Source organism: Chanodichthys erythropterus, chromosome 5 (genome assembly GCF_024489055.1).
Source record: "Chanodichthys erythropterus isolate Z2021 chromosome 5, ASM2448905v1, whole genome shotgun sequence".
Lineage (NCBI taxonomy): Eukaryota > Metazoa > Chordata > Actinopteri > Cypriniformes > Xenocyprididae > Chanodichthys > Chanodichthys erythropterus.
In genome coordinates, this window is record NC_090225.1 from 7106388 (window position 1) to 7132438 (window position 26051).

The 26051-nt window shown below is 38.4% G+C and overlaps 1 protein-coding gene across 3 annotated transcripts in view; it reads left to right on the top strand.

Annotated features, from left to right (window-relative positions):
* Nucleotides 1–26051, top strand: part of lzts2a (leucine zipper, putative tumor suppressor 2a) — a 79323-nt gene extending 53272 nt beyond the window's left edge. For all 3 annotated transcript variants that reach the window (XM_067385824.1, XM_067385823.1, XM_067385822.1), the window contains 4 exons: nucleotides 18880–19413; nucleotides 21174–21746; nucleotides 21850–22119; nucleotides 22199–26051. In XM_067385824.1, coding sequence (XP_067241925.1) covers nucleotides 18907–19413; nucleotides 21174–21746; nucleotides 21850–22119; nucleotides 22199–22978 — 2130 coding nt within the window. In that variant the 5' untranslated portion in view covers nucleotides 18880–18906 and the 3' untranslated portion in view covers nucleotides 22979–26051. The remainder of the gene's footprint in view (nucleotides 1–18879; nucleotides 19414–21173; nucleotides 21747–21849; nucleotides 22120–22198) is intronic.

Below are 26051 nucleotides of genomic sequence, written 5' to 3' on the forward strand. Positions count from 1 at the left end.
TTAGCAACATAAACTGTTTGTTCTCAATTGATTTGATTCATTGACGCTTACTGTATTATGTAGAAGAGTATTATGAGAAAAAGATTGAGTGAGAGAGTTTATTACCTTCATTCAGATTTATCATTTTCCTTCAGTTCAGTCCTATGTTCATAATAAAAAATCTGTTTAAATGTCCGATGTATTATCTTGTCCTTTTAACAGTTAAGGGGTTTTCCCGTGACTGACAGCGCTAGTCAAAGCATTTGTCTTGTTCCGTGTTCACAACAATTCAGTCTTTTCAATGTAAAAGTCTTTGCTACTGACTGACACACTCATAAAGACAGTGTTTGCTGCCATCTAATGGCATAATAAAGTAACTTCTGTTGCTGTTCACAGCCAGGGACTATTTATTCTGGCAGAAGGAAGGTTTTTAGTAAAAGTTTACTTTATGAAAGTTGTATTGATGCATATTTTTGGCTTTAATATTTGTATTGTGTGGTAACCGTTAAATAAAAGCAGTAAGATATGAGAGGCTAGTGCTGTTTCGTGAATAAGTCACGGCTTATTGCCCTTCAGCGGTGACCTATTCACAATACAGCACAGCCTCTTGTACCTTATTGCTTACGTATCACAACCCTGATAACCTGCAGTCGTAGCCTGAATTTGTTGGCTTTACTAGTAAATTGCCTTTAAGTGCCCCTATTATGTTTTTTTAAACATTACTAATTTTGTTTTGGAGCTCCCCTACAATGGGTTTACACGCATCCAAGGTCAAAAATATACATTGAAGCATTACCTCTTGTCTCACAGTGCTTGAAAGGGTTTGATAAAAGATTCGGTTTCTTTAAGCCCCACCTTTTTTAGAGCCTACTCTGCTCTGATTGGTCTCCTCATCCTTTGGAAGTGCATTCAAAGTGGATTTGTTTTCACAGCACAGAAAACAGTGTTTTTTTTTGATATGTCAACAACACAAACCAAACTCTTCCAGGCCTCAGCTACAACTACAGTGTTTGAGGGCAGATCAAAGTAGACGTTGTTCATGGGCAGCAAATGAAGGCCATGGATGGGCATTATGCAAATTTATCACAAACCTAGGTAGTTTTGTGCAGGAAGTTAGACTGGAATTACTGACGACAAACTTTAAATCATTTAATCAAGTGATTAAAGAAGTAATTTAAGAGGAGTTGTATTAACGTAAAACCTTATTTAGATGCAGTGGAGTAGACAAATCAAGTTATACTGCACTCTGAACCAAAAACAACTATTTAATAACTTGAAATACTTTCATATTTACATCACAATTGCATATTCTTTGTGAACTTGGTGTAAAAATGAAGGTGATTTTTAATTTATTTAACAAAAATTACTTTGTCCAGATTACTCGGCTCCTGATGTGCTTGCACTCAATCTACTTTATACCAGTCAGGCCATGGGAGGTTGTTCCCGCTGGCAGATGCTTAGTAATGGGCACCACGGCTGGCGTCTGGGCCTGTGCCAGTGAGTCTAGCACTGCTCACTGGGTGAAACAAAATGTCCACTGTTGATTGGCAGGTAGTGTCAGTCCAGATGGCAGCAGCTCCTGTGTGGTATTGTGCAAATAACGTCGCCTGCTGCAGCTCATTCTGGAGTTTGAGGCAGCAGGCTTTTTTCTGAAAGGCTCGCTGGATGGGATGCCCAGGGAGGCTCGGACAGTGAGACAGGAGAGATTGTCTTCGGGAGGTTTGTGAGGCGGCTCGGGCCCCTGTTTAAGGGGGCCTTTAATAGAGCCCATATGCTTTGAGATGCTAAAGAGCCGACCAGCCCCCTATCTTAAACTTTGAGTTTCCCTCTCTTACTGATTCTTTTATGAATTCCTCTACTTCACTCAGGCGTTTCCCTTCATGCGACTTACTTATGCATGTTCACTAACACTCCACCTGCTCAGGTTTTAATTTGTCTTTCTTTTATGGTCTATCTATCATTCATTGTCTCTCTTTCCTCTCTTCTCTGTGGAGTTCTCCCTTTGTTTTTGTTACAAACTCTGGCTCCCTCCCCCTCTCGCTCTCTTTCACCCCAGGCAGTGCACATGTAGGCCTCAAGTGTCATGGCAACAGCCCTAAACAGAGCCAAAAGCCAAAAGCCTGTAACAGCAACAGGTTGGCAGTGAAACTAGCAGGGCCAATAATGCTTGTTCTACAGGCAGTGTTTCCCTTCCGCTTTTAATTCGATCCAGCATTTCAACAAAGAAACATACCATTAATTGATTCGAGAAGGAGAGCTACAGCGATTTGACATGAAAAAATGAGTTGCTTTACAAAGAATTTAACAGCAGCCATGTGGTCTCTGGGAATCGTTGTTGTGTAAGTGCAAATTCACTATTGCCAAAATAAATTCTCAAACTCTGAAACAATGTCTTTCCGTCTATCATAATCGCACTCTGCAAGTTTGCAAAATCTTCTGTGCAGTTATCGTTATAGTTGTGGTGTGGACTCTGCTATTCTTTAAAGGGGGACCTATAATGTCCCTTTTACAAGATGTAATATAAGTTTCTGGTATCCCCAGAAAAGTTCAAAATACCCCACAGATCATTTATTATAGCTTGACAAAATTGCCCCTATTTGTGTGTGAGCAAAAACACACAGTTTTTGTGTGTGTCCCTTTAAATGCAAATGAGCTGCTGCTCCCAAACCGCTTTCCAGAAGAGGGTGGAGCTTTAACAGCTTGCGCTTCGGTTGCTCAACAACAACAAAGCTGGAGAATCTCACGCAGCCAAAATTACATTTGTCAGTAACGGTGTTCAGCCTTACATTGTTCAAACCGGTGTCGACACTGATGGAGAGACTCAGGAAGAAGTTACAACTTTTAGAATGAAACTTGACGTTTCTGAACGGTTAGTGGATAAATTTATGTAGTTGCTGTGGAGTTGATTCAACTCATTGAATAGCATGAATTGCATCATTTGTGCAAATCCAGCATTGAATTGACCCTTGTTTGTGAATCAGTCCAGCATTATAATGACGGCATGGCAACAACACTCTACTACAACAACTCCTCCTCTTCTCTAAAGAACTATAGCTTTATCATTATAGTTATCGTCCTTGGTGTGAATGGACCTTTAAAGGTGCTGAAGAACATGTTTTCAAAAGATGTAATATAAGTCTTAAGTGTCCCCTGATTGTGTCTGTGAAGTTTCAGCTCAAAATACCCTATAGTTTTTTTTTTTAACTGCCAATTTTGGGGCATCATCATAAATGCGCCGATTCAGGGTACGCGGCCCCTTTAAATCTCGTGCTCCACGCCCCAAGAGCTCGTGCTTGCCTTAAACACCCATAAACAAATTTCACGCAGCTAATATAACCCTCAAAATGGATCTTTACAAAGTGTTCGTCATGCAACATGTCTGATCGTGTAAGTATGGTATTTATTTGGATGTTTACATTTGATTCTGAATGAGTTTGATAGTGCTCCGTGGCTAACGGCTAATGCTACACTATTGGAGAGATTTATAAAGAATGAAGTTGTGTTTATGAGTTATACAGACTGCAAGTGTTTAAAAAATGAAAATGACGACAGTCTTGTCTCCATGAATACAGTAAGAAACGATGGTAACTTTAACCACATTTAACAGTACATTAGCAACATGCTAACAAAACATTTAGAAAGACAATTTACAAACATCAGTAAAAATATCATGATATCATGGATCATGTCAGTTATTATTGCTCCATCTGCCATTTTTCGCTATTGTCCTTGCTTGATTACCTAGTCTGATGATTCAGCTGTGCACATCCAGAAGTCCTGCCCTTGTCTAATGCCTTTCATAATGTTGGGAACATGGGCTGGCATATGGAAATAGTGGGGGCGTACACCCCGACTGTTACGTAACAGTCTGTGTTATGTTGAGATTCGCCTGTTCTTTGGAGGTCTTTTAAACAAATGAGATTTATATAAGAAGGAGGAAAAAATGGAAATGACATACAGTGAGTCTCAAACTCCATGTACTGAACTCTTGTTATTCAACTATGCCGAGGTAAATTAAATTTTTGAATCTAGGGCACCTTTAATATGTTGTGTTTTGTTTTTTCATTCTAGTCACAATTATTAAAAAAAAAAGCCATAAATAGATAATGGCTTACCTTATTTTTTTACTGTTCCTTCTATAAAACTAAAACTTTATGCTTTGGTAGTTGATAAATAAAATAGGCATGAACCTTTTGTGAGTTTGCATATAGCGTGGGACTTGAAGATTGGATTTATATTTGTTTTGTGGAGACACATTTATGTGGCCAAGTGTAAATGGAACAGTTTTAACAAATCAGACAACTGTCTGATCAGTAAAATGCATAAAGTGACCAGGTGTATCTTTATTTCTGTTACCACGAGAGCCCTGACACATCCAAACAAGTCTTGTATAGACATCATAAAGAAGTTAAGAAGACTCTCATCTTCCTTATCAATAAATCATACACACACTCCCTGTGTTCTCATTCTGCTTTGTTTTCCTGACACAGAGAATTTTACACGCATAATTAATGACAACACACTCAGTGCTTTTGTATGTGTGCCAGAAAGAATGATCCTTATTCGCAGACAGCAAGGCTGTGAAAGTGTGATCAGTGACTCATTGTCATCTTTCAGAACAAAACTCCTGACTGAGAAATGAAGGGATGAAAAAAGATACTGCATCTGTTTATTTCAATCCATCAGAGCATTTTAGTACACACTGAGGAGGATATTTGGGTCCTCTGACGGCAATGACTCCCTCTCTCTTGCTCCATTGACTCTATTATTGCAAATGCGTCATTCATGACTAAACTCTGTTTCTCCAGACTTGGGCGCCGGTGGACTTTTCAGACTGGCCAACAGCGTAATTCAATTTATCAAGTCTTTAGCTAATTCGTTTGAGCTAGTCTTGCACATTAGCTGATAAGGACAGTGAAGGATTTATGTAAAAAGTGACTGACATCCACATTCCTGAAGCTGTATCCTGCAGTAAAAGTATGTACTTCACTGGTGATGGGAAAGTACATACTTTTGAGTATGCAGAAACACTTTAGTATTTTGTAGACAAGTGTTCATTTTAGTGTTGTCAATCGATTAAAAAAAATTACTGATCACACATTTTTCTGTAATTAATCACAATTAATTGCATATTAAAGGTACAATATGTAAATTTTTTGCAGTAAAATATCCAAAAACCATTAGGCTAGTGTTATATATTTTGTCCAGCTGATTACAAACAGTATCTCTAATGTTTTCAACTACTTGTAAATCATGAGAAAATTCCCATTCTAAACAGTGACACGGGGCAGTGCAGTCGCCTGTCAATGACGTCAGTTCCCTTTGTTACCGCCTTTACTGACGTAGAAACCACATGACAACAGTGCCATGGACAAATGCGGAAGTAGTGAGCGTCCAGCAAACCACTAGCTAGCTTCAAGCAATTCCTTATTTACTTCTTGCACGTTTTATGGTGGATTGTGTTACTTATTTATGGAATATAATTACTGTTTACCACCTGCCGCTGGTTCTGTCGACAAGGACAGCTCCCGTAAACTCATGACCGGAAAAGCGGAAGCGGCGCCGGCGACTGTGTCATAATAAAAGTCCCGCTGCTCGTGAGGCGTGTGTTGATCAATCGCTTCAGCTCCCGCAACACTCCGTCCTGCTCTTCTTCATACTACAGTAACGTTAATAATCGCATCCACAAACATGAGTTCTTCCAGACTCCAATCCCTATTTTTTTGCACCGTCCGTTGAGATGGAAACCACATGTCCCAAGATTCTGCTCTAAAACTTGCCGTCATCAAACTACGCCTTTGTTTTGAATAGGCTTCTAGCGACCTCTAGCGGAAAAAAATATCACAGATTGTACCTTTAATATAACAATGTAAAAATTTCACACTGAATTTCTAAATTAATATAGAATATTTTAAATATTTGTACTATAGCTAAATGAAAGCGAATATGACCAATACCAATACTGCTACTGATGACTATTATTATTATTATTATTATTATTATTTATTTATTTAGCCATTAATTATAGCCATTCAACATTACAGTATAATTGAAAGCCATAATTTAGGACATAACATTTAAAGCTTTAAAAGTTTAAAAAATATAATAACTTTTAATTTAAGTGAACTTAAAATGATCTTCACATAAACTATAAACTGAATATGCATAATCTGTAAATTGAATATAGATTAATCCTTATTAAAGTTATTCAGTCAAGAGCAGTTAGTGATTTTCTTTTTTGTTCTATGATTAACATTAAAGGTGCCCTAGATTGTTTGTTTTTTTTACAAGATGTAATATAAGTCTAAGGTGTCCCCTGAATGTGTCTGTGAAGTTCCAGCTCAAAATACCCCATAGATTTTTTTTAATTAATTTTTTTAACTGCCTATTTTGGGGCATCATTAACTATGCACAGATTTTTTCAGCGTGGCCCCTTTAAGAGATGCGCTACCTCTGCCACACGAGCTCTGGACTCTATATTCATCGCATAAACAAAGTTCACACAGCTAATATAACCCTCAAATGGATCTTTACAAGATGTCCGTCATGCATGCTGTATGCATGCTTCGAATTATGTGAGTAAAGTATTTATTTAGATGGTTACGTTTGATTCTGTGTGAGTTTGAGGCTGTGCTCTGTGGCTAAAGCTAACATTACACACTGTTGGAGAGATTTATAAAGAATGAAGTTGTGTTTATGCATTATACAGACTGCACATGTCTAAAAATGAAAATAGCAATGGCTCTTGTCTCTGTGAATACAGTAAGAAACGATGGTAACTTTAACCACATTTAACAGTACATTATCAACATGCTAATGAAACATTTAGAAAGACAATTTACAAATATCACTAAAAATATCATGTTATCATGGATCATGTCAGTTATTATTGCTCCATCTGCCATTTTTCGCTGTTGTTCTCGCTTGCTTACCTCGTCTGTGCAAAGATCCAGACGTTAATACTGCCTTTCCTTGTCTAATGCGTCGAACAGGGGCTGGCATTATGCAAATATTGGGGGCGGAGCCCCCGACTGTTACGTAACATGTTGAGATCCGAGTGTTTTCCGGAAGTCTTTTAAACAAATGAGATTTACATAAGAAGGAGGAAACAATGGAGTTTGAAACTCACTGTATGTCATTTCCATGTACTGAACTCTTGTTATTTAACCATGCCAAGATAAATTCAATTTTTCATTCGAGGGCACCTTTAATGACACAGACTGCAGCAGGTTTATTAGGCTGCTGTCACTTTAAGATTTGATGGCCTTTTTTTTTTTTTTTTTTTTTTTTTTACATTTTGACATTATTTTGTTTTTTGTTTTGTTTTTTTCCATTCAAGCATGAAAGAGAACTCGATGCAGTACTGGCACGCTGTCTGAATCGGTTTTCTGTGCAAGCATTTAGAGTGAGTGAACACTAGGGGTATTCGAATCCAGGTTTTTCCAAGTCGACTCTGACTCCAGACTCCCACAGTAGGGGTCAAAGGAATCAATGATACGACTCCATTTACTTTACTTCAAAATTATTTTTTTCACCCGACACAAAGCCTTAAACTCCTCTTATTTAAACAACACACTTTTGGCCTGACTGTCCAAATTATTTCAATTAAGCGATGAGTAGCTATCAACATTGTTACCTGGTTGTTGCCACTACCTAATTTTACAGTGGTAAATCTCACGAGGAACAGCCGTGGTCAAATATTATGTCAGAATTAAATAAACGAGAAGGAAGGTAATGTATTCTTTAATGAATGCATCACTTCTTTTTGTTCACTCTTTACTGATATAGTGAACTAAACTGCCATGATCTATATAGGAAATTCAGAGAATGAGTGAACAAGTGAGTGATATCAGACACAGCAACAGAGTAGAGCTGCATGATTTATCGCCATAAAATCACACGCGATATGGCAAAGGCTGAGATTATTTAATGCGTGGCTTGTCAGAGCTTTACAGCTCTATGATCAGTAGTAAATGCTTCTCCATCTGAAAGCCAGAGGGCGATCTTGCACAGAAAATCTAAATATGCCCTGCAGCAGAAGAAGATAACACGCGCTGTAGCTGAATAAACAGAAGATTGAAACGCTTTGATTAATTAAACATGACTAATAAACACATGACTGCCTTACTCTGTGTAAGAAGCCACATCATCTCACAGAAGGACGCTCAACTGTCTTTATGAAGTGAGGTTGAAGTAAAAACATGTTCTTAAATATTGTTTTTTGTTAAACAAGATGTTAATAAATGCTTCTCATATCTGAAAATATGTTTGACGCGTTTTCAAATGTACATTGTAAGCGTCTCAAACTCGCAGTGCTTTCAGTTGGATTAGCATTTAGAGCCATAGTTCATTGACAAGCTGTGCAAAAAAAATAATCGCAGCCTTTGTGATTTCATAATCACACTAAGAATGCATTTAAGCAATAATCGCGTTCAAGTTCAATGTTATTTTTCATATTGCGCAATATTGTACAGCCCTACAACAGAGTCAACAATGAGGGTCGTTTCCTGTGCTGGAGTCAACACCAACTTTTGGACTACTGAGAGTTGAAAAATCTAGTGAACACACAGAGCTGCTTCATACAGCACGCCAGTACCAAATTGAGTTCTCTTTTGCGCCATGACACACCAAGCGGTCATCAGAGAACTAGCAGTGACGAAAGCCGATTGTGTTGTCACCTCACATTGGCTTTGTCTGGGCCAAAAAGCTGCACCTGAACACACCGCAAAGACTACAGCTGACTGCCAACTAGCATGTGTTTTCTGTGCCTGCATGTAAGGAAATAACGGTCTATATTAGCAGGTATCAATAGAACACGTCACACAGAACACGGTTTTCCATTACACTTCGCTACTTTGCCATTATTTTTCTATGTAAAGACGTGCTAGACAGATGTGTTTGACCGTTGCACTCATGCCTTGTGTCTTTTTTCAGTGTTAAACTGAAAAAATTTTTTTTTTAATTTTGACAGCCCTAGTTCATTTAGCTATTTGTCATTTTGGCATCTGATCCCTACAGCTGAAAATGTAAAAGAGATCTGTCGCAAACTCTTCAGTGGGGTTGTGGATGTTAAAAGTATGGATCCACACTTGAAAAATACACCGTAAAAGAAATGCCATCCAGGGTCCTTTGACATACTGTTTCATTTTTATTATATTTTGGGACACACTAATCCTAATCCAGAAAACTGTATAGGACGAATAGTAAGGAAATTTAGATTTAGCACTAGTAACACTATATTAGCATAAAGGGCAATGAAATTTATGATAATTTATAAACTTCTGAATTCCTATAATCTTCAGCTCAACACGTCAAAAATGCTAAATTTCGCCCTTTTAATCATTTGTAGTTGTAGTGGCATTCAGTACTAAACTAATTGGTAACACTTTATTTTACAGTGCTGTAGTTACATGTTATTACATGTACTTTCTATAGTAATAACAGTAAATTATACATAATTACAAGTAACTAACCCTAAACCAAACCCTAACCCTATCTGTAACTCTATAGTAAGTACATGTAGTTAATTAATAGTACTCATAGTACTTATTTGAGTAATTACAATGTAACTACGGCATTGTAAAATAAAGTGTAACCAATTAATTTAGAGCAGTCTAATTCATTGTGCTGTTTGGCTTTCTGTAGTAACTGTAAATTGCTAATTTCCCTCATTCTAAATAACAAAGACTATGTTAATTACGTTTAATTACTGCTACAATTACTCTCCATGGCATATATAAATAATTCATGAGCACACGCACACCTTGTAATTGCAGCAACCTAATTAGAGCTGTTTTGTGTTTTTCAAAGTAGGTCCTTCAGATCACTAACAGTATGTTTAGTTTTCTCATGCGGTCATGTGACATGATCTTTTTTCGGTGTGTTTGTGAATGTAACTGCGTGTGTTTTCGTATCATTGTGTATGTTATCTGATGGAGGGGACAATAACAGTGCAGCTGGCAGGAAGTCTCGGAGCGGGAACGCAGGTTGCAGAGCGGCCGTTCAGAGCTCTCTTGGGGGGTTTGGACGTGTGACTGAAGCAGGACACTGATTCATATCTATAACTCACACTGATATACTTGTAACACATGTTGAAATGTGGGATAAATGCAAGAGATCTTCCTTCCCGTTCACCTTCCTTCTTAGTATCCCTGCAGAGACATTGTGCGAAGTTACCAGGCAACATTATTCAACGAATGCTGTAGATAAGTTGCAATAAGTTCCATTCCATTAAGTTCCATTCCATTCCATTAATAACTCATTGAAAATGAGTGACTCCAAGGAGAGTAGGAAGAAGAGTGATTAAACGAAACTAAAGGAATGGATAGAGTGACTAATGAGAAAGACTAGAAGGTCATCAGGGCATAGAGATACTTTAAGACTGTAAATAAACACAGCTGACCGCTTCAGTCCTCACATGCTTCTCCTCTGCCGGAAGCTTCATAATCGTTAAACACAGTATCATAAGTTTCACTGATCACTTTATCATTGTCACTTGAGTGCACTGAGACTATGCAGCTCTCACGTTTCCCTGTTAAGTGCACAAGGAGTCATTCTTGTGGATTAATTGTCTGCTTTTCACGGGCCACATTTATCCGAGCATGTACTTTTGTCCTCTCTATTTTTGGGGAACATGCACACTGTGTTAATGAGGATGTGTGGTTGCATTTGCAACAGTCAGATGAGGTAGTAGATGAGGTCAGCATTTCCTTTGTGCTGCCTCCACTTCTCTCTAGTTTCCTGTGTTTCTATGGATCTTTGTGTGCCTGCGAGGGTTGTGTGATGTGATGCAAGTTTATTGTCTGGGGTATTTTAAAATGTTTTCTTGTTTTGAAAGATTTGAGTGACCTAAAATCTTAAATGAGTTGATTTATTTGACGTCTTATGGTCAGTGTTGGGGAAAGTTACTTATAAATGTAATGCATTGAGTAACTCCCTAAAAAATAACAAATTGCATTGCATTACCTAGTTACTTTTTATGGAAAGTAATGCGTTATATTACTTTTGCGTTACTTTTTCTCACCTGGGCTTGCTTGTTTGTTTTTATATAACAACAAAAAAGCTCTTTCACACCAAAAGTGAAATGAATAAGCCTGAAGGAAATGCAGTTTCACAACTGTACAGTAGAGGGCGCAGCTCAAACAAACCTTTCAGCTGTGCTGCCATTCATTGAAGAAGAATACACTGCAAAAACTGATTTTCTTACTTTTTGTCTTCTTTCCAGTCCAAATATCTAAAAATTCTTAAATCAAGAAGCATTTACTAGACAAGTAAAATTGTCTTGTTTTCAGAAAACATAAGTCAAAATTAAGTGAGTAAAAACAAGCAAAATAATCTGCCAATGGGTTAAAGCTGTTAAAGAGGATCTTTTCGTCGACTGAGAGACCAAAGACTGTTAGTGAGTTTTTGAAATGAGCTGTGAAGGAGGGGGGCTGTTCTTACGTATGCGCTCATTTCAAAAACTCAAGGGAACGCCACCCAAAACACGTGCACGAGTATTGGAACATGAGTGTTTACCACCGGCATTCGCTGTGTCCTGTTAGTGGATTCATTATGTCGGACTCACCGCAGGTAACTCATAATCTGCAGTTGTTACTCCTGTCTCCTGACAAAAACATTGCATGCGGCGCCTGTGGAGTGTGGAAAGTTACTGGAGCGCGCAGCAGCGCTCGTCTCTCACAAGGAACGCCACGGCAGTGATTGACAAGCCAGAGGGCCAATCGTTTACACAATGATCGCGTAAACGATTGGCTGATGTTTTTAAGGCCCTACCTCGTGTACAGATGATGCATATCAATATTATTCCTTTCAGTGCACCTAATAAATAGTCTTTTATCAGTTAGTAAAGACTTAGAGTTTCAAGTAATATTGCAAAAATTTATATAAAAAAAAAACATCCTCTTTAGCACCTTTAAGCAAAATAATCTTGTTTTTGGTTTGAAAATCAAAGTAACTTGCGTTACTTAATTGAAAAAGTAACTTCTATATGTTGTTGTAAATTGAAAAGTAATGCGTTACTTTACTAGTTACTTGAAAAAAAAGTAAGTGATTACGTAACTCAAGTTACATGTAATGCGTTACTCCCAACACTGCTTATGGTGAAGTGAGGAAGATACTATAATGAGGAATGCACAGTTAGGGGAAAAAGCTTGCCTTTATCAGAACAAAGGCTTTGTTGTTGCATGCCACAATGTCATGTCTAACTTCTCCATGGGAAGAGGCTTTGATCGGGATCATCACACACATCAAATATCCTGCCTCTGCAACTGCACTTGAACCAAACAGAGACCAAATGTGATTAAGGGTTTAGGGATTTCTGCCTGGAGATTTGGAGCTCTGCTGGGTCCCAGGCTCCCATGCTGGCATTCCAGTCTATTCTGCTCCAGACTCCACAGAGGAGCTCCGTGATTCCCAGGGGATTCACACCTCGCCGCTAATCCTTTCCGGCGGCAGTGGCGCTATTAAGACTTATCATAACGAGATTTCAGCCACCAGCCACCTCGCTGTGGAATTTGATTAGAAACACCTGCAGCAGAGAGATGCACTATTCTCTCAGTCAAGACTGACGAGATCAAAGACTGACTGCTGGTGTTTGTCGATTTAACCATCAGTTAGTGCAGGACAGTAAAGCGTGACATATGTGAAATGTGTAATACAGAGACTAGGGTCTGCAAGGGTCTGTGGGAAGGTTTACAAGTAATGGGTGGATAAAAAGTGCAAAAATATATAATTAATATACATTTTTAAAAATGTAAACAAAAATTAGAACTAACTAAAATAAGTTTGAAACTAAAACTAAAATAAAATGAATTAAAGCTATATAAAAATATTTTTAAAATCAATCAAAATGACAAAAATGGTATGGCTCAATGGTACTTTTTTTTTACTATTATACTATTATACTATATACTATTACCTAATGTAATAGTATATAAGTTATGCTCAAATAATACTGTCTGCATGGTGTCTGTTTAAAAAAAAATACATAACACATAATATAATAAAAATATTTGTCATGCTTACTTTCTGAAGATTGGTCTGAAATCATGATATTAATCAAAATTATTTAATTCTATTGACAGCCAGTTTTATGCTTTTTAATAGTACTTTGGATTATTTCTTCCCACAATTACTGTCAACTAAATAGAAACTAAATATTTTCCAGTTAATATTCTACACACACTGTTTTTTCACATATTCTTCCTACATATATTTTAGAAAATTAGTAAATTATTTTTGTCATTTAAATGCAAAACAAAATATCAAACAATGGTAGTGGCAGCACTGTCACGCTCTGTAATCGAATTGTTTCACAAAAAGATGTTTAACCCTCTGGTGCACAAAAAAATTTACATTTTTTTGTTTTTTAGAATTTTTTACTTCATCGGAATGGTATGAAACTTGGTAAAGGTTTTGGCACTTGCTATGTGAACACAGACACAAAAAATTATAGACATTCGAAAAGGTTAAATGGTCCTGAAAAAAATAGTCACACTTGTGCTCCTCGTGGTCAAAAATGACCACAATGAAAATGAATGGGAGACGAATGTCATCTAGTGGAAACTTTAGGTGCTGCACCCAAACAAAATCTTACTGAAAGCAAATTTTTTGAGATATCAAGCTAAAATTTGGAACACGACTTGTTTAGGTTTATGGCTTTGATTTTCTTGCAGTTTTAGAGTAAAACATGTTTTTTTTTTTAAATATATATTTCACATAATAATCTAAAATAGTATTTTTGTGCATTTTTCATAACAATAAATGTAAAATTCTGTAACTTAAAGGAACACTCCACTTTTTTTGAAAATTCAACTCATTTTCCAACTCCCCTAGAGTTAAACAGTTGAGTTTTACCGTTTTCGAATCCATTCAGCCGATCTCCAGTTCTGGCGGTACCACTTTTAGCATAGCTTAGCATAGTTCATTGAATCTGATTAGACCGTTAGCATCGCGCTTAAAAATGACCAAAGAGTTTTGATATTTTTCCTATTTAAAACTTGACTCTTCTGTAGTTAAATCATGTACTAAGACCGACGGAAAATAAAAAGTTGTGATATTCTAGGCTGATATGGCTAGGAACTATACTCTCATTCAGGCGTAATAATCAAGGAACTTTGCTGCCGTTCCATGGCTGCAGCAGTGCAATGATATTACGCAGCGCCCGTGAGCCCCTGCTTGCACAGGGAACATGCCTTGCAACCATGGAGACGTTTGTGAGAGACGCTGCGTAATATCATTGCGCCTGCTGCACCTTTTTTCACTTTAGCAATAATTTGCCAATTGTCATCTTTTAAAAGAGATTTAATATTTTAGAAATTAAGTCTGTGCTCTGAAGCATTCAAAATTTATGTTGGAAATTTGGTTTAGTTGGAAATTTGCTCAAAAAGTGAATAAATGGGTTATAAGTGTAAGTATAATTTAGTACCATAAAATCCGATAAAAACACAAAATATTAAATAAAAAACATTATCAAACTAAAATATAGTACATTCATAAAAATTTTAAAAAAAAAATCGGTCATTTTTGATTGACATGTGAAGAGCACCAGAGGGTTTTAAGTTTCAAATGATCAGATAATATATATAATAGGACCTAACATTGTACATAACATTTCAGGGTATTAAGATCTATTCACCTCTAAAACACAGCAAAACAAAACCAAAGTGAATACTTTTGAGATCTCCAACTGCTGAACAGTGGAGGAACAGAGGAGCGAGATCTGGAGGTCATTTCAGCAGAGGACGGGTCTCTGACCAGCAGGTTTGAAGTTCACAGGGTTGAGCAGGGCCGAATCTGTGGAGGTCTTCTCATTATATTATCACAGCTATGGGAGAACATTCAGGGTTATGATAGGGTTAGTTCATTTGTATGAGGTGCAGAATGCACTGAGGCGCTGTGAGTGGTTTGGAGGCCATGCAGTTCATTTTAGGGTAACAGTTGGAATCTGGTTGGGAATGGTGTAGGTTGGGTTTAACAAAGGGTGAGGACTGGCTTTGTGGAGGGGGTGGAATTAGTTGAAGCGAGTTCAGAAAGAGTGAAGTGATCCACGATGATCCCAGCATGATTTGACATTGTCTTTTTCTGGTCTTGGACTTTCTCCAGAATCTGATTAGGGGCAAATCGTTTTCCCCTCACATGTGACAGATTTACTTTTGTGTGAACAGCTAAAAACAATTCAGATTAAAACTGACATTTCCAACTTTGAAAATGGAAATGGATATGGTTATTTATTTATTTATTTGCAGTGTTTCTTCAGTTTGAGGCAGGTTAAAATTTAGGCAGTTTTATGTCCATCTAACTTGATATATAGTAATTGCAGTTTAACTGAGCCTGAATGTCTTTACACACTTCATGATGCACATTGTCCTGTTTTTTTTTAATTGTAATATTATTATTATTATTTTGTTGTAGTTAATGTTTATTTGCATTTAAGGACTGATTGTTGTGCACTGCAGCAGAGCCACACAGCAGTTAGCTGGACTGGCTGCGGGAACATACTTAATAAGAAGCGCTGAAGCAGAAATACCTGATAGCCACGTTAGTGGAACCATGTGCGTAAGCACTCGCAGAGAACCGCCCTGGAAACTGTTACTCTCAGCGAGTCACGCTATCCCTCTTTCTCCTCTCTCTCAAACTTTGTTTCATCTCCTTCACAGCACTGTTTTATCCAAGTATTCTGCTATTAATATCCACATTCTCAGCTGTGACAGAAAGAGTCCCAGTGCCATGTCAATATGCACCTGGATTTATTTAGAGGAGACATAGAGGAATAGAGCAGAATCTCCCCTCCAACCAAACCTCGTGACAATAGGTGTGTTTAATCATCTAGAGCCATGGGTACTCCAAGGGGGTCCATGTTGAATATATACAGTATGTAACAGAGAATAAAAGAGTCTTACTTTTTAGATCAATTTAAAATTATTAGCACATTTCTTCTTCATAACTTAATAAATGATCTGTTGGAAATTTTGTATGCTAGCACTACTTCTACTTGCATTATTTGCTTTTGCTTGTATTGTTTCCATTAATAAATCAGGTTGGTTAAGAACGTATGTCAAATTTTTGGGCATACTTGGCTGAATTTACTGATGTTTTGCTTTATAAGTCTAACATTATATTATATTGTTTATTTTATAATATATTATATCTTGTTGTATATTTTTTTCTGGGTCAATTACTAAAGGAAAAGCAGCTAACAAGTGTCCAGAAAACAAGTGAATCCCAAGCTGTACCATATGAAGTTGGTTGAGTGAATATATAAAGAGTGAATAAAGGGTGGTGATTTTTGAAGAAGCTCAAATTGGGTCGTCCTTAGAGTAAAAAAGATGATCGCGCACAGACTGAGGGGACCCAACCCCCAACCCCCCTCCCGAAGGATGATCATGAATGGACCGACCAAGGGAGGCCCAACTTCCTCTAACCTGACCCATGCTTGCGACGGCCCTAGGATACCCATACTTCAATTTTGATGATTATTGTCCTAAAATGTGGAAGCATTTGACTGGTAGTTAATATAAGAGTACGATAATGCATTTAGACCATCAGGTATTCACTCAAAAATGAAATCTTCCTGACAGAGGGAGACGTGTCTATGCCCAAGGACATTGTGACGGACGGGACGGGAAGGTTGGGACAACAGTAACGCTGTCCTCCTGTGCTGAAGTCTGCTACTTTGACTTCATCAGAATTCAAACCTCAGCTAAAATGGCATGTGGGGGGCTGCATGGGGATGAGTGAACAGAACAGGGAATGTGTTATGAGAAGTTTGAGTCAGACTGGCGCTGGCTTTCTCTTTGCCTGTCCCTGTGGTAGAAAGGTCATTGGGATGCCAGTGCAGTCGAGGCGGTCTGATTTCTCCTGTTCCTCCTGCATGTGGTTCTTTGAAGTGCATTGGGAGTGTTTTCTGAAGTGCACTGGGGGTGTGTGTAATTGATTGGACTGGCAGGCTTTTTGCAGATTATTCCACATGGTGAGATTGCTCTTAGCACACAGCAGCTGGCTATAAAAAATATATATATATATATTTGCGGATGGGCATTGAGGAGAATATATATACATATATGGATATATATTCTCCTCAATGCCCATCTGCAAATTAAATCCTGACACACTGATTCACAGACGCATAACCAATAGCTGCTAATGCTTGCTTATCTGTATTTAATTGACCACCACCATTGTGCCCATTTTTTCCATTATGATTATTAGATTTTTTTATTTATTATTTTTTTAATACCACACAGAAAATGTGGACATATATCTATCTTAAGATGAGCATGAGCATTACACATTGTAACCCAATTCATTTTCTATGTGGGGGTCAAAAAGGGCTGAAAATTCTGTCAATAATTACTCACACTCATGTCGTTCCACACCTGTAAGACCTTTGTTCATCTTCGGAACACAAATTAAGATATTTTTGATAAAATACGATGGCTCAGTGAGGCCTCCATTGCCAGCAAGATAATTAACACTTTCAATGCCCAGAAAGCTACTAAAGACACATTTAAAACAGATCATTTGACTACAGTGGTTCAACCTTAATGTTATGAAGTGACGAGAGTAATTTTTGTGTGCCACAAACACAAAATAACGACTTTATTCAACAAAATCTAGTCGATCTCAAAACACTGCTTCATGAAGCTTCGAAGCTTTACAAATTTTTTGTTTCGAATCCGTGGTTCGGAGCTTGTATCAAACTGCCAAAGTCTTACAGGTGTGGAACGACATGAGGGTGAGTAATTAATGACAGAATTTTTATTTTTGGGTGAACTAACCCTTTAACATACAACCATATCATTTTAGTTTTTAGTGTGTAGATACAGTATGTCTGAGAAAAGTCATCAAGATGATGCCATTTAGATGAAGGAAACATTTTGTTTTTAAGCACACATAATTTTGTGGTCACGAATGACCCCAAACAGTGCACAAGAGTTAAAGTGTACTATATAGATAGCCTCAAAGCTAACAGACATGGACACAAAAGTTGCATTTTGACCCCAGATTGCTGTAATAACTCAAGGCACTTAATCTTAACAACCTGTAATAAGACCATGATCTCATTCTGTGGCAACATTGTGTGAAAGTTACACATTCTCAGGAAAAAGGTACCAAAGCTGGTGTAGTACCCTTTCAAAAGGTAGTAATATGTACCTTTAACTCTTTACCCAGCAGTTTGTTTTTGGGTTTTTTTGCCAGCATTTTTGAACATTTTCACGAAACCTTCATGGCCCCCAGAATATTTTGTTGTATGAATGTCTAAACATGCAATACAGAGCCTCTGCTTTTAAACAACAGCAACAAAAAACATTTTATTCTAGGTTCATATATTATTTTTTAACAATTGAAGTTGGGCTAGTTTCATTAAAAAAAGCAAAAAAGACTATGTCTGGATCACATTCAGATTGATGATCAAAACACAGATGGAGTAGATCACTTCTATCAACACCCCCAAAGCTTACAGAGTCCTATACCACTTCCTGGGTCGACATTTCATTTGGTAAAGTTAGGTTTATATGCTGTTTAATGTTTGATGATCTCGTTATTTTACATGTGCATAAGCAATGCTTTTATTGCTTGTTTCTGCTTCTTTTTCGCTTGTGTTTTGAACCGTACTCTTTGATCCGATTCTCTTTCAGAAGATGCGTAATAGCGCATTTTACAGAATAACAGTGCGAAGCGTTGTGTGTACACCCCCCTGACAGATTTTGTACCTTATTTTCTGAAAGTGCAAGGAGAAATTTCACCACTTTTATTTGTGGTGACATCTAAAGGTTTTTGATTCTTTTGTGTTAAAAATCTGAAAACTCTTTATCAGACCTTTAGTTTGATCTATTTTACAGGTTACACGACAATCAGCCCGCTTAGACAATAATAATCTTCCTTCTTTTCTCTCCACAGAGTGTGTATCCTGGGCGTGTGTTCGCCATGGCTCTAGTTCAGGCGCTGCCTGTGCCCACTGATCACCCAAAGCCCAGTGCTGACGTCCAGCAGTGCTGCTCAGTGTCTCACTCCCCCTCCATAGCTGTGGCAGGCACCATGGGTTCCGTCAGCAGCCTGATCTCTGGACGTACCTACCAGGAGCGCCACTGCCGAGCCGCCAGCGACTTTGGTGCCAAGTATCGCAAACCCACACCAGCCATGAGCTGTTTCAGACAGCAAGAGGGCACATTGCGCAGCGCCAGCTCACAGGAGCAGCTTCTTGCCAGCCAGCCTCCTCTACCCGCTAAGAATAAGTCCTCTGCCCTCATCTCTGCTGGCAATGGCAACTATGGCTATTTGAGTGACGAGCCAGTGGGCGACTGGAATGATAATCATGTGACCACGTGCAGCCCTTCCAGTGATACTGAAGAGCCTCCTGATAACAGAGGCATGAATGGTAATATTGGTGGTCCTCCGCCCAAACTCGTCCCAGTGTCAGGCAGACTGGAAAAGGTGAGTCTGGAGGTGCCTGGGAGGTAAACATTTTTAAAAAAAATACTATAAATAGTAGTGAGACAATTTTTTATATATATTTATAATAAATGTAAATGTGCACAGAACACTTCTCCAGACCTGCTTAAAATGCCTTGATCGAAATCCAGATATTACTTATATGTCTGTCACAATGTGAAATATTAGCTTAATGTCTATCCAAAAGCATATGTAAAGAGAGAAGACAAGGCTTCAGTGTTGTAGTGTTGTCGTCATGTCACGGAAACGCTGTGTGTTTGGATGCGAATGCAAAACCACTTTGTTTGGCCTTCCGAAAACAGGAATTAGGAATTAGAGGTTAAGATTTATTAATAAAGCTGTTCTTGAGCAGTACAACCCAAAAGTTTGCTTGTGCACACCACATTTTACAGAGGACAGCTTCCTGAACCTGGGAGAGTACAACGCTAGCAATATACGAAGACTACTTTACCACTGAGAAACGTTCTGCTCAAGTCATGCTTGCAAAGTTGGTTCCAATCTATCTTGATTATCCGCATTTTCAGAATCTGACTCTGGCACAAACTGATGCGGTAAAACTGACGACATTATTAACGGTGTTTACAATTGCTTAAAGCCTTGGAAGGCGAAGCTCGCAATTATGATAATGGGCCTTACTTTTCCGACACACGCTGGGTACCATATAGGTGCCCATTAAAAGTGCATTAATGTAAATACAACAGTTTTTGAAACATTTTTTCCTTCAAAACAGTTCATTTCATTGTCGAGGTCTCATTCATTTGTTTAAGAAGAAATGAAAGAATGGTGGTTTTGCTGATGCTGATTACACACAGTGGGTGGTACATCTAATTGGCTATTCATTTCTATTGATCGAGGAGAGCCTTTAATCACTGCAATACATAAATATGCCATCACTCACTCTACACATTTAATCAATGACAACTCAGTTACACTAATAGATGTTGGTGGCTTCACGCTTTAGCTATTTATTGTGCAGATACCATTCAAAAGTTTAAACAAATGAATAATTATTATAACATACACATTAAATTGATCACAGTAAAGACATTTCTAATGTTACAAAAGAATTCTGTTCTTTTGAACTTTCTATTCATCAAAGAATTCTAAAAAGAATTTATCACTGTTTCCACAAACATTTTAAAAATGGAAAATTCAGTTTTGCTATCACAGTAATAAATTAAATTATACACTGCCCAGCCATAAAAAAAAAAGGTTTGGATTTTAATTTTAATACCAAAAATTGATGCGCCTCTGGATGGAAATAACATCACAACATTTATTTCCATCAAAATTTTTGGTCAAGTATAGGTTAAGTATATCTTATATTGACAATGCAAGAGGTGATGACTCTGTAAAGTCTCCTCCAGCACATCCCAAAGACTTTCAATGAAATTAAGATCCTGATGACTTAGAGGTGCCAGTTCTTGTGTGAAAGTGATTCTTCATATTTCCTCCCAAACATTCTTTCACAATTTGAACCGGATGAATCTTGACATTGTCATCTGGAATATTGTCATGATGTGTCTTCCTATATGGTTGTTTAAGAAATTAAAAGCTACACACTCCATATTTTATGGTTAAAAGAACCGTTGCCAAATATATAGCATGCTAGAAACATAATAATCACTGTAATATTGATCCATCCATTGACTATTAAAATCCAAACAGCAACTCAAATAAATAAATGGTCAAGTAAATGGTTTTAATTAGTAGTTACATTAACCATTTACTTTTGATTACAGAGTATGGAGAAGATACTGATCCGTCCCACTGCCTTTAAGCCTGTCATGCCCAAGAATCGCAACTCTGTGCAGTACCTGTCTCCACGATCAGGGGGCAGTCTGTCTGAAAGCCAGGGCAGCCTCAACCTCTTACTTCCTGGCAATGGAGCGGGGTTGGGCTGTCAGGAAAAGCGCAACTCTTACAGTGGGGGACGCAACGCACGGAGTAGCCAGTCCTGCACCATGTCTGACTCAGGCCGCAACTCCCTCTCTAGCCTACCCACTTACAGCAGCACAGGGTACAGCCTGGCACAGAGTGAAGTACCCACTGGGCACATGGAAACCACACGCTCCGGTGGTGGCCACGGACACTCTAACTCCGACAGCGGTCGGTCATCATCCAGTAAGAGTACTGGGTCTTTAAGTGGGCGTGGCCAGCCACTCTCAGACAACGGATCGTGTGGCCGCTCCCCGGCTCCAGGAGAAGGTTATGAAGGTGTAATTCGGGAACTTGAGGAGAAGCTGAGGGAAAGAGACCTGGAGCTGCAGCAACTTAGGGACAACCTGGATGAGAATGAGGCAGCCATCTGTCAGGTGAAAATCGCTGATTTCTACCAGTTTATTAGTGTAATTTGACAGGGAATTGTTAGATACAGTGGATACAACGTAAGTCAAATCATGTGTTTTCTCCATGCAGGTGTATGAGGAGAAACAGAAGCGCTGCGAGCAAGAGTTGGAGGACCTTCGGCAGAGCTGTGCATCGAAGATGAAGCAGGTGCAGCTGAAGGCACAGCGGGCGCAACAGGTTCTCCAGTTGCAGGTGTTTCAGCTGCAACAGGAGAAGAAGAAATTACAGGAGGACTTCTCCCAACTGCTACAAGAACGGGAGGCATTGGAGAAGAGATGTGCTTCTTTTGAGAGGGAGCAGACTCAACTAGGTCCTCGTCTAGAAGAGACAAAGTGGGAGGTGAGACCATTTTAGCTATGTGGAACTAGCAATGACTAATTACTACATTCAATGATATTTGAATGTTTCTGTCTCACAGGTGTGTCAGAAGTCAGGTGAGATCTCTCTGCTGAAGCAGCAGCTGAAGGACTTACAGTCAGATCTTGGTCAGAAGGCCAGCGAGATTGTTGCTTTGAAGGCCCAGTTGAGAGAGGCTCGTTCTGAGCTTCAAGCTAGCCAGACTCGCTCACAGGAAGCCCATGCCACAGCTCGCACTCGCACACTCGAACTGGAAGTTTGCGAGAATGAGCTGCAGCGCCGTAAGAGCGAAGCGGAGCTCCTGCGGGAGAAGGTGGGCCGTTTAGAGGAAGAGTCCATCCGTCTTAAAGAGGCTTTGGCAGTGCCCACGTCCCAAGCTTTACCTTCTAAAGGCCAATGCATGAGCTTGCCCCTACCCCAGAGTCGTGGGGGGATCACTCACGGGATCAGCCCCGCTTTCCGGGACAACAACAGCGAAGAGCAGCTTCTAGTATACGAGAGTGATGAGGCGAAGGTGCAGCGCCAGAGCGTGGACGTGCTTCACGGTCTTCGTCAGCAGGTGGACCGACTGCGGGCAGAGCTGATGTATGAGAGGAGGCGGAGCGAGGACCAGTTGGAGGGCTTTGACGAGGAACGCAGGGTGTGGCAAGAGGAGAAAGACAAGGTGATCCGTTACCAGAAGCAGCTTCAGCAGAACTACATTCAGATGTACCGCAGAAACCGTGACCTGGAGCGTGTGATGAGGGAACTTAGTCTGGAGCTGGAGAACAGGGACATGGAAGAGTTTGACATGCGTAGCAACGAAATCCACTTCGAGGAGATCACTGCCACTGAAATCTAAACCACATTTTACTCTGCCCTCCCAAAATACATCTCAACTGTGCTTGTGTGAGGAGCACCAGTTATTCTGCCGTGTCATTTGGCATGCTTCTCAACACTATTTCAAAGACTTGTTTTCAAGGCAAGTTATTGTTGTGATGTCCACAGAGGCCAATAAAACATGGAATGTTTGTATTTAGACATCTTTATGATCACTTCCTGCCTCGGAAACTTGTGAGGGACTTCAGATGAATGTAAAACGACTGTGAACAGCAGTTAATTGGTGCCAATGATGATGGGAAGGATGTCCTCAAAGATGGTGCTTTGTTGCTGACAAACCCTTATCATAGAACTAAGGCTGCCATTCAGTTCAGTTAATTAAACAAGAAAGAAACGTAAATTCATCGATAAGGAATTTATCACATAGGAAGTTCACAAAAGACGTGTTTTTCTGTTGAAAAATATACGAAATGTAGTTGAACTACTTTGAACTACAAGATGTTGAAATAAACAGCAAGATGAGACGTAACGGCCAAAGACGTTTAGTGTAGAGAGAACACTAGAATGCGTCCTTTGTGAACTACCTTGGACAGACTGAAAAACCCAATTGCTAAACAGGTTGTTGTGAACCGTAGACCAATAATTGGCTTATGTTCAATTATATGAAAAAAAAACAAAAAACAATCAAACAATGTATGCAACTGTCTATTCAATACTTGCTACAATAATGTAACATTTCATTTGGAATTTTTTTCTCAGCAAACATTGATCTATGCAGTCAGTTGCCCAGCAAAATCACGAGAGTTAAATCAACTCTGCTCGGAGTGTACATATGGTGTTAAAGTAACACTGAAGCAGAGTTAGTTAATGAGATAATTAAGCGATTAAGTGATGATTGAACTACAACTGACTTCAGCCACAGTCTTAGATGAAATCCCCTGAAGACATTATATGTCTCAAGATCTCAGCAGAGGAGGATGATCTTTTCTTCAGTTATTTTGCTTGTTAACAGCAGGTGTTCATCACTAATGCTCATTCATTGCTTAATTATCTCATTAACTTTAACTCTGCTTCAGTGCTACTTTAACACTATTTAGAGAGGGACCATATGTACTCAGAGCAGAGTTGATTTAACTCGGGTCTTTTTGCTGTGTGATTAATTAAATTTGATTGGCACTTGGAAGCCTTAATTACAATCTTTTCATTAGTTCAACTAAATACCTTACACACAATCAGAGAAGACTGTCTCAGCAAAGAAATATACTGAAATGGATATGAGATAGAAGAACTGATGGGAAGCAATACAGCATGTAGGCTCAGTGTTTCATGGAGTTTATCATATCCTATAATGGAAAGAGCACAATACTTGCCTCACCCATTGTACCAGCATTCACACTGATGGGAAGAGACTTGGAGGCACTCTATTGAGCATCTCATGTTAGGTCACTGAAGCTGCTGGTTTGTTGCATTCATTCTTGGTGTTCTAGCTGTGCTGGTGTCAAGTCCTCAGTAACATTGTGTCATTTCTTCTCAGCCATTTACGGCACTATGCAGCAAGAACTGTCGCCTCTCATCTCACAGCCCCGCTGCTTACACTACATTTGATACTAATTACTGATGTAGAAGTGTTATTTTTATAATTAGATGATATATTGGCAGATATAACTAGCAAACATAGAGGAAGATATATTTTTTTCTTTTCTTTAGAGTATTGCCTTGCACACTGTACAGAGTGAATAGCATGTGTGCATGACACCGTAGCATTTCTGTGGCCAGACAGTCTGGAGTCGAGTCACGTTATGGCTTTACACAGGTCAGTGGGTTGGTTTTTCCTACCAATTCTGCGAAGTAATGACATAGTTGATGAATGCATAGATATCATAATAGATTTGCATACAATCTAAGAAATACTAATCAAATGTTTGTTTGTTAAAGGGATATATTCAATATAAACTTTGTTGTTTTTACAGAACAGATCCTTTAAAACAAAAAAAGATAGGAAGAATTAAATATATATGTGATGTATATTTTTATATATAGCACCTCAAGCTATTTTGTGGTAACACAGGTAACTTTGTTGGTTTAATACATATGAATTGCATATTTCACACACTGTTGTCCAGAGGGATCATTTGCCATCAGCTCTAATAGTATTTCATACAGTAGTCGGTGCTTTTATATTCTCATGGAGTCTACCGCACTTGTATTTATCGTGTCCTTCTCTATTAATAATATCCAGCATTATCACATAAGGATTTTTGAGTATGTTGTAGAAAATTGGCAAGAACATTGCCTGACAACAACCTCGCCGGACACTAACTTTTTTGACATCAGGGGAGGCCAATAAAATCGAATGACAAAAAAAAAAAATTATGAAATTAGGAATCACAATCTCAACCAAAGATAATCTGTTACATAATTTCCAGATTCTTTTAAACAGCCTATAATACATTTACAGATTCTTTACTCAGTGCTTCCTTTTTTATAAATATAAAACAATGTGTTATACTCTTCATGACTCTACAGTAAAACAGACACTTTATATATGTGATATTCATTTTTTTTTTTTTTTTTTTTTTTTTCTTCATTCAAGGCCAAATGTTTAATTTCAGTATTGGTCAGAATGGATTACTGTTTGTGATTGGTCTTGTATCGCTTCTGTTCTTTTTTAACTACCTGAGAATCAAAAATATGAATTGGCAATTTTTCTCACCTCGCTCAGATTATCATCCCTCTTGTTGTCATCATCTCTGTAGCACAGATATGTTATGAGTTTAAGAATAAAACTCTTTCACCCCTAGACATTGTCCTGTGCATCCCTCCCTGCATCACGCCCCTGATAATAATACATGTAAATATTCCTCATATTGTAATTATTATTGACATATTCAATACATTTGTTTTTACACACGCAAAATATCTATTTTGAAGTTGTAACCACTGTGAATAGACCAAAGCAAATTAACGTTTAATCTTTTTGCCCTTATGTATGTGCTTGTGTGTTTCCTTTGTCAATCTGTAGTATTTTTAGTCATGTATGTATATTTTCATGTTGTATATTTCTTGTAAAAATGTGTTTTTGATTAAAGAAAGTC